The sequence below is a fragment of the Salvelinus namaycush genome, chromosome 12, assembly GCF_016432855.1.
Source record: "Salvelinus namaycush isolate Seneca chromosome 12, SaNama_1.0, whole genome shotgun sequence".
Lineage (NCBI taxonomy): Eukaryota > Metazoa > Chordata > Actinopteri > Salmoniformes > Salmonidae > Salvelinus > Salvelinus namaycush.
The window spans coordinates 41767267-41777107 of record NC_052318.1 but is presented as its reverse complement, the minus strand read 5'-3'; the positions used below and the strand labels follow the sequence as shown (position 1 = coordinate 41777107).

General features: G+C 43.2%; 1 protein-coding gene across 1 annotated transcript; it reads left to right on the top strand.

Annotated features, from left to right (window-relative positions):
* The first annotated feature begins 1731 nt into the window (after positions 1-1731).
* Positions 1732-4431, top strand: LOC120057552 (potassium channel subfamily K member 4-like). Its single transcript, XM_039006140.1, has 6 exons — positions 1732-1920; positions 2035-2152; positions 2249-2409; positions 2533-2719; positions 3460-3623; positions 3799-4431. Exons 1-6 carry the CDS (start codon positions 1732-1734, stop codon positions 4429-4431), a joined length of 1452 nt encoding a protein of 483 aa, XP_038862068.1.
* Positions 4432-9841: the final 5410 nt, after the last annotated feature.

Sequence of the window (9841 nt, the reverse complement as noted above, 5' to 3'; positions counted from 1 at the left end):
GCTGCTGACTGCAAAAGCAATGTTACATCTAAAATGAGAAGGAGAGACAGCACAGATGTAATATATTACAAACACACAAATACAATACGTACTGTAGTAAAGGCCTACTACTGCACAATTTCAGTAAAGAAAATCAGACAGAAGAAAAATATTGGGACTAAATGACACCTACATGGAACTAACTGTACAGTATTCGTGTGCCCCTGGGGTCTTTAACCTGTGCTGACTAGAAATCTAAATGACTAATTTCAACGACTAATTGACTCAACCATTCAGCATTAGAGGCGGCTTGGGAATCAGGTTGACGTTTATCGTCATGAATCTTGCCCTGGAAACAGAACTGAGTGTTTTCCGCCAGATGGCGCAGCTACAAATTCAAAATCAGCTATATTGTAAAAATGAATGAAAACAAAAATGTGCTTTTTGATCTTAATTTAGGTCAGGGTTAGGGTTCTGTTTAAAATCAGATTTTATGACTTTGTGGCTGTGCCAGCTAGTGACCACTCTGCAGAGCCGCCTCCAGGGCAGGATTCATGACAATAAATACCAATGTGCTCTTGGGAAGGACATTACACTAAATCAGCTCTGTCACGTCAGGGTCCTAAGAGTCATGGGGTATTCCTTCTTCACACAGTCTGCTAATAGTGTGGCATGCCTGGTAGAGAACAATATTTCTCCCCTGTGTTAATGGACAGACATAGCTCCCACACACACACACATACCTACTTCATGCTCTACCCCACCCTGCTGACGCACACCTCTATTTGTCTTTTTAATGTTTATTGAATGTGCATTTTGTACATTTGTGTATCTTCCCCGTCCACCCTTATATCGTCTTGATGTTCCTTTCTCTCCTCAATGTGATCCATTAGAGATAGAGCATACAACAGATGCATCTTTCATACAGGGTTTTGGTTGACAGCAAGCACCTACACGGGTGTCTTGTTGCAGCTCATTGTCTGTCGTCGGTAACATTATGTTCACAACGAAGAGCACAATGTACCAGTGGAAGCCCATGTTTTCATTGGCAAACAGTGATGTAGGGAATCTCTTTCATCAATGGAGAACATACAATGAACTATTTTGAACAGGCAATTGTTGTGTTTGTAGTTAGATGATCTAACCTTTAATATGATCTTTGTAATGTTGTCATGGATGAATTAGGAATCTCTTCAGTGCCTGTCAGTCCAGTTACATAATGTTTATTTTGTTCGACACCAGGCTCTGAGTTTGACGGCTACCCCCAGCAGCTACGGGTTCAAAGACTCCATCATCAGGTGCAGCTGGAAGAGGGAGAAAGACAAATAGAGAGAGAGGTAACCGACTGGTGAAGAGGAATGGGGTGGATAGTAATGATCATTTACGCAGACACATCTCTGGTAGAGTTCATGTCCATTCCTGGTTTGAATGTATACTACAACCCTGACGCCACCAGAACAACACTAGGTTTGTCAGGTTCCTTCCTGCTTATCAGACAGTATACAGTAGCCTATACATGTAGTGTAACCATTAGCAACATGTTTATAGGTTTCCGGTCAGTAATATGTTAGGGGAATCAGTCTGCATTATGTTTCGTTTCCCGGTTAATTACCTTGCAGTTAAGCTAATGTGGATCTGTTTCCATGAGGTCGCTGTGTTGTCTGTTTGTTCTGCAGCTGGGCTCCAGAGCACACCAGCACTGGCAGCGGGGGGAAGAAGCGTTCTTCTCTGGGGCTGAATGAAGGTGCGAGCATGCGCTGCTCCACCCTCCTGTGTATCCTGGCAGGGGTGCTGCTGTACCTAGTGCTGGGGGCCGTGGTGTTCCAGGCTCTGGAGGCTCCTCGCGAGCAGGACCAGCACACGCAGCTGCAGGACACACGCAGATCGTTCCTGGAGAACTACACCTGCGTCAGCCCAGACATCCTGCAGGCTCTCATAGAGGTACACTACATTAAGAGAACAAACAGATACATATGACGGGGATATCAGGCTTTCAGGTTGTCATTCCCTCTCACTTTAACTCACTTCCTGACCTGACTATGTCTCCCATCCCAGGAAGTGGCAGATGCCGTGGGAGCGGGGGTGGATCCTAGCAGCAACTCCTCTACTTTCACCAGCCAATGGGACTTGGCTAGTGCCTTCTTCTTCTCTGGGACCATCATCACCACCATCGGTAGGTCAGCAGCCTGATCTCCCCTATGTTTACTCAATTGTGACACACTGACTCTACCTATCCAAATTCTAAAGCTCTACAACCCATCATCCTCAGGTTTTGGGAACATCTCCCCGAAGACGGAATGGGGGCAGCTGTTCTGTATCTTCTATGCCCTGGTGGGGATCCCTCTGTTTGGTATCCTGCTGGCTGGAGTTGGAGACCATCTGGGGACTGGGCTGAGGAAGGCCATCCTCAAAATAGAGTTCATCTTAGCGGTGAGACACTCAACAGTAGCTGTTTGGCTGAACGTGTTTCCTCTGTCTTTTTCAGTCTATCAGTATTTCAGTCTCTTCATTTCTTTCATTCCTCTTTTTCATGTTTTCCTCTCTCTCCCTCAGAAATGGAAGGTGAGTCCTACTATTGTTCGTGTCATCTCAGCTGTCCTCTCCATCCTGTTGGGCGTAGCCATTTTTGTTGCTGTGCCAACGCTGGTGTTTCAGGAGGTGGAGAAATGGACTCTCCTGGAGGCTTCCTACTTTGTTGTCATCACCCTGACTACAGTGGGCTTTGGAGACTATGTTGCAGGTACTTTCACCACTGCATTTTGGGATTGGGTCAAGGAATCTGTCTCAAAAGGTCAAAACTCTCTTTTCATTGTTGAAACTTTCTTTCATAGTTGAAACTCTCTTTTCATTGTTGAAACTCTCTTTCATTGTTGAAACTCTCTTTTCATTGTTGAAACTTACTTTCATTGTTGAAACTCTCTTTCATTGTTGAAACTCTCTTTTCATTGTTGAAACTTACAAACTCTCTTTCATTGTTGAAACTCTCTTTTCATTGTTGAAACTCTCTTTCATTGTTGAAACTATCTTTCATTGTTGAAACTCTCTTTTCATTGTTGAAACTCTCTTTTCATTGTTGAAACTCTTTTCATTTCACAGACACATACATGCCTGCTTCTCCAGATGTAGTTCCCACTGTGTTTTTATTTTTATTTAACCTTTATTTAACTAGGCAAGTCAGTGTTAGAGCACTAAACAGTCCAGTCAGGAGTGATAAAATACAGTCAGTCATCAAACTGGCCACTTCCTTTATTAAATTATTCACAATCGTCCTACGACAGTTGAATTATTAATTGGCTCATCTGTGTGGTTTCATTGCCCCTAGAGTTTTCAGGCAGCGCAGTCTGTAATGTTCATTCTTGTGAGATTAACAGCACGTCTTTCACATGTAAACTAACCTGTAGATATGTAAAGTTGCTGATTCTCCAATGTCTACACTTTTAAATCCCTATCTATCCCTATCCTCTTGCTTATCTATGTCAGGTGATAGCGGAGATGGTGGTAAAGACCACTGGTACAAGCCTCTGGTGTGGTTCTGGATCCTGCTGGGTCTGGCCTACTTTGCCTCTATCCTGTCCATGATTGCAAACTGGCTTCGGGTCCTGTCCAAGAAGACCAGGGCTGAGGTGGGGGGCCGGAATGGGAGAGTGCAACCTTAAAGCAAATGGGCTGCACCATACATTTGATGTCACCTACAGCCACCTGTTTTCTTCTATGATCCTCCTCTCTCATCAACTCTCTTTTTTTCTGTTGTGACTTTTATTAAATGCACTTTAAATAAATTGTGACTTGATTTGATCTCTTTCCTCTCTCTCTTCCCAGATGGAGGAGCTCAGAGCCCGTACCACTGACTGGGGTCAGAATATCCAGAACATGTCCGTGGACTTCCGCATGCCAGACGACCCCTTCAAACGACGCAGGCGAAAGCATCGCCATGGTCCTCGCAGCCGGGGCCATGGGGCGGGTCATGTGTCTGGGACCAGGGCCCCTGGGGAGGGGGACAGGGTGACTGGTAATGGCCAGCTGAACAGCCAATCAGAAACGGGATCGTCCTCATACTCTTACTCCTCCAACGATTCCGAGTCGGGGTCAGGGTCTGAGACAGGGTCAGAGGCCACGCAGTCTGAGCGGGTAGTAGAGGCGAAAGAGAAGGATGTCGATAAGGAGAACGCCTTCCCAGAAGCCCTGTATTCCCAGCCTCTGGACTACTTTGGAGAGAACCTGGCATACATTGATGAGTCCTCAGACGCAGTGAGTGGGAAATTACATTTGGATCCCCTATTGGATCCAGCACAGCCCGTCTCTGCACGCTCACGGAAGCCCAAGAGGAGACGGCCCAGAAGACCACCCCCAGAGAAGATCCCCAAAATCAGCCCTACCAAACCTGAGAAGAAAGAGCCAAATGGAGACATACCCCCTGAAAATCCCCCGCCCCCTCCACCAAAGGATGGATGAACCAAATGCTCAAGGGTGAGTTTGTATGTCAGGTAAATGAACAGGAACTCTACTGGTAGCAGCCAAATTCTCCCCTTGGGAGAGCTTAACGACCTGACTAAACGGGGGGTTGTTTCCAGAGCATGTTGAAAGTGGATGGAAGGGAAGAAAAAGAATAACTGAACCTAATCGATGTTTTATTCACTGCACTGTTCATGTTTTCTAAACATAGTTTGAGTGCGTGTATGTCGTAATATGCCTGATTCTAATATGGAGTGGGCCTTGATGTAATAGTAGAGTGACTTATTCAAATAATCCTAACAAAACTTAATCACCGTCACTGCACTGACCTGAGGTTGCCTTGGTAGGGTTTTAATAATGTTTTAACGTGCCCCTCTCACCCATGTTTGTTTGAGCGCTCCCTACTGGGCAATCATGGAATTGCACAGCCCTGTTTCCTCTGGATAGAATCAGCAGTGAAGCACACCAACACAAAGGGTTTCTAACTCTGAATCAATCCCTATTGCTTTTGTCTTTACGGGAAAAAAGGCCTTACGACAATAACTCTACCATGATGAATTTGCCCCAAATGTCTGGAGACCAAACTTTAGTAAACAAAGCTTTTGGTCTATAATAGGAAAATTCAAGGCAGGAGTAAATCCTGTCTCTGCCAATAACCACATCAGGTCTTACATGACCTAGCCTAAGTATTACAGTACTGACTTTATTCATGTGTGCACTGTGTACAGCATATGCCATTGTATAAATTGTTCTGAGTATTATTCTTCAAATGTATTGCACAAAACTGTCATGTAAAATAAACCTTTAAAAACAAAATCCTAATACTATTTTGTGTGTGCATGCGTGCACAGGGGAAGACAAAAAACAAACTTCAGAGTTATTTGTTTTATTGGGAAGGTTTTATCAAGTTTAATACATTCATAAACATGACTGTCAGTAAATTAAGAACAATGTATACACAGGGACACAATGAGCAGGAATAACAACAGTCATTGAGAATGATATTGCAGACATCCATCTTCTCTTAGTTCCTCAATTAACTAGCTACATACGTGAAATGAGAAAAACATATATTATGTCTTAGCAACCATTTTCACTCATGAACACTTAAAGGGGCAATCTGCAGTTGAAACAATAGCCAATGGGACCTTCCCGCCTCTGTATTTGGCAAAAAGCTGAGGGATGGGCCTGGAGAAATGTGAGCACTCTCAAATGTATAGACAGAGCTAAGAATGCAAGGACTGACCATCAGAAATATAAAAATTCTAGTTTTCAGCATGTTTTGAGGCTATACTATGTTTAAGCTTATATTTTGGATTATGATGGGGTATGACAGTTGAATGAAGCTCATGAGGCATTTATAAGTATATTCTTCAAGAATCAATGGGTACATATCATTAATTTCTATGTCCAAAAATGTATGCAACAGGAAATTCAAATTGAGAAGTAAATTGTAAAGAAGATATACATCATTTATTACTCCATGTAGTTCATACTCACTGATATACTGTAGGTTGTTGATCCTCTGGATGTCAGACATATCCTGCCTCTGTCCTATGTTCACAGAGGAGTCAGGAATGGGAAGGGTGTTTTTTCCCCCCTTTCTCAATTGAGAAGGCAGTCCTAAAATAGAAGAGAGACAAAGTTGAAAAAAACCTTCAGACATTAACCATTCAAACCCTCTCCCTGGCTCAGACTTACAGCTGAGGTAACCCCCGACCTCAGCCTGACCTTACTGTCCAGGGATAGAGGACAGTTCCCACCTCTGTGCTAGGGGTCTTTCTGGAACTCTCTCCAGGCCTGGGTCATCTGACCTTGATCAGCTAATTAAAGGCTCTACCAGCGAGCAGCAGAACCCCCACTTTGACTGTGCTTTAGTTGTTCCCAAGAGGGCAGGTTGGGGTCTCTGTAAACTCCTGTCCTCCACTACAACTCACAACCGGACCTCTCACCCATGGACCCTTCTGTCCACCACTCTGGACTTCCCAACTGGTGTTAGTGCATCACTGACCATAAAACCACTATTCACCTTCAATTTCCTTCTTGCACTGTTGTGTGTGTCTGTCCTGTGTGGTGTGGCAATAAACTTGTCACCTTGAGCAATATATTCCCAATTGATCTTGACAAACTGGTCTCTGTCGCTCCTGGCGTGTTCGTGGTAGAAGCCCAGTGCATGGAGGAGCTCATGCGGAATGATGCCGTGGTAGACACAGCGGTACACATCCAGAGAAAGCTCCTGTTATGCTCCATTTCTCCCCAGCAGAGACCAGCGTCTACAAGGGGAGCGAGATCCACTTTGGAGCTCAATAGCATGCTGCAGTCGAGCCTTAGACTGAAGGGTTTTTACATCAGTGCACAGCTGGGTTTTGACCTGCACAAGTGGCTCTCAACTCACCCAGTTTTACTTTGAATGTCGATGTAGCCTGACTGGCCACTCCAGGGAACGCAGCGAATGCAGGTTCTAGTGTGGGTTGTTTCATGGCCATCAATAATAGCCTTTTCAGAGTCATGTGCGATGAAGAACATCTGTCTCACTTATGTTATTACCTCATAACTTAAACTTCAGGTTATATGTGTTCATGGCTTAATAACACAGTTTATAAAAACAATTAAATAATGATTTTCCCTTACAGAAGTAATAGTCTATGACAGGGGTAGGCAACCCTGGTCCTGGAATGCCGCAGGGGATTAATTTTTTGTTGTTGCTTTAACCGACCTGGAAGAGGTGTGTTGAATTTAGGCAATCACTGAACTGATCAATTAACTCAGTTAGTCAGGTGTGGTGCCTAGTTGGAACAAAATCCTGTAGTACCTGCAGCACTCCAGGAACAGGGTTTCCTATCCCTGGTCTATGATATATGGCACTTCCTCCAGTCCAGATGAGGATTTGCTCCATCAGAAGTAGTTGCCGTTGTCCCAAAACTTCATCACGTTTCTGGTCCATCTCCCTCCATTAGCATGTGGCTCATCCCTTGGTGCAAAGAGTTGAGTGGATGACATAACGAAGATATGGGTTGTAGATGCTATCTTAATCAGATACCGACTTGTTAGCTTCTGAGTAAATCATATTCGTTTGCCTCAAGGATCTTTGTAGTGATGACTAATGTGTTTCATTTTTCAGTCGTGACATCTGAACAGGAGTATATGGTTATATATGGCAGCTGTCTCACTGCAGTATTTCAATCTTTCTTGCTAGTTCAGCATTGCGTCTAGTGTTTGTAATTTGGACCAATCATATGTAAATGTTCAATATACAGTAGACTTGATTGTTATATAGCACCGAACAGTATGGTACATTTAGGAAGTGAAGACTTCCTCAACGTGCCATTCCTGGAGAGGAGACAATCTCAAAGTGAGTGAGTGATTCTGAACACAAGAGTGAGTTGAGAGTTAAGATAGGAGCTCAGCAGTGCTGAAGGTTACAGCTCTTACCAGAGGAGAGTGTGTCTGGGAGAGGCCCAGCAGCAGCAGGGTCGAGATGCTGAAGACGAGGCTCTGGTCCATGTTCCCTCAGTGTGTGAAGATGCTCAGAGAGGATCAGGTGTAAGCAGGTGTGTGAGATAGACGATGGATTTTATACAAACACACAGGGAGTGGGCTTAGGCCTTATGTCAACACTTTGGGTCTAAAACAAGCCTTTCAGTAGAGGGATAACTGCAGTAACCTCACTTATCCATTCAGTCACTGACTCAGGATACTGTAGGACAGTGTTTCCCAACTCGAGGCCTCGAGTACCCCTAACATCACACATTTTTGTTGTAGCCCCGGACAAGCACACCTGATTCAACTCATTGAGGGCCTGATGATTAGTTGACAAGTTGAATCAGGGGTGCCTGTCCAGGGCTGCTGCTGTTGGGGGTACTCAAGGACACCAACTTGGGAAACACTGCTTTAGGATATATAGTTCTACAAGGACAGGTTGTAGAGTTGTGATAGCTATGTTTTTCTTGAATAGTCTTAGATGTAATTCATCAGATTACAAACACTAGGCATCTACAATTTCTAAGTAAAGTTGGACATTTAGGAGTAGGGTGTTGGCAAAGCTTTCATTCAGACATTAAAATATTACTTAAAGAAGACACATCTAATGTGTAGAATCCATTAGTAAATGAATTAAGTGCTGAATATTTTACCAGAATTACGCGCATTTAACACATTACCATAAATCTGAACTGTAAAGCAGCACTTTACTGATTAAAACACCCTAGAGTCTAGGATTGTAATGTTAGTGTTGGTGAGAGTCATCTTTCCATAGAGGGGTGATATTTGTTTGTAATAATTATTTGTAGGCCAAACCGTTCTACAGACGATTTTGTGAGAAGACTGATTTTCAGGATGTCTCATGGTCTGACAAACACAGCTCTACCTCTGTCACCTTTCACTGCATTAGCATAATAATACAAATCCCCATAAGAATCCGTCAATTTAAGCTAGAGATATCTGTTCATTTGCATTGGATGTGTCTCAATCCACCGCATCTGCCGATGGTGCACTTTCACATCTGTGGTGAAAGATAACAGAGCTAGAGGGTGTTTGTCAGACCATGAGACAAATAATTGTTTTATATATTTTTGATAGGCTACTTCAAGGGGTCTAAAATTACAAATCAAATAGCAAAATGATCCTTTGTATGACTTTCTTAAAACAATTCCATACAGCTTAGTAGAACCTCCTGTCTTAGATAGGGCTTAGACTGTAATGGGTTAATGGTCCAAACGGTTCAGTTTTCAGCAAGGGAGTATATTGTGGATGTACTGTAACACCCTCCCTAAATAAACAATTCCTTCTTTTAACAGTACCACTTTACATTTATGGTACCGGTTATAAAGAGTATATAAAGTTGTTTATGAATATTACATTATTAGTTTATAGATAATAAACTATAGATAATATCTAGTTTATTATAGTTAACAATTAGTTATGTGTGTTTGGCTATTGGATGAGTAAAATGAAGATGATTCTTTCTCCATCCCGACAGGACAGGGTTGTCTCCTATAGAGAGGTTTTCTGTCTTCAGAGACGCAATGGCATGGAAGAATGGGAATCCTAGGATTGTAATGTTCTGCTTTCCAGTTGAACATTTCCTCAGGCGACAAGGCCTTTTTCAAAACAACTCGATCACTTTGAGGGTCTCTCTCTTTCACCCGTTTCCCCATTTAAACTATGACCCGTTTCCCCATTTGTTCAGTTCACTCTTGGTTATTTAATCTTAGACGGACAATTAAATCAGTAAATAATGAAACTGCTTTATATCTCTGCACTGGCCTATAACCATTTAGCAGCCGACCCCCAACACTGTCCCACAAACTTCTCCCTTGGCTATACACTCTTAGAAAAAAGGGTTCCAAAAGGCTTCTTCGGCTGTCACCATAGGAGAACACTGTTTGGTTCCTGGGAGAACCCTTTTTAG

Coding starts and splice junctions, on each gene's coding strand:
- LOC120057552 (XM_039006140.1), top strand. CDS start 1,732: ATGCGCTGCTCCACCCTCCTGTGTATCCTGGCAGGGGTGCTGCTGTAC. Junction 2,410..2,532: donor AAATAGAGTTCATCTTAGCG/GTGAGACACTCA, acceptor TCTCTCCCTCAG/AAATGGAAGGTGAGTCCTAC. Junction 2,720..3,459: donor CTTTGGAGACTATGTTGCAG/GTACTTTCACCA, acceptor TATCTATGTCAG/GTGATAGCGGAGATGGTGGT.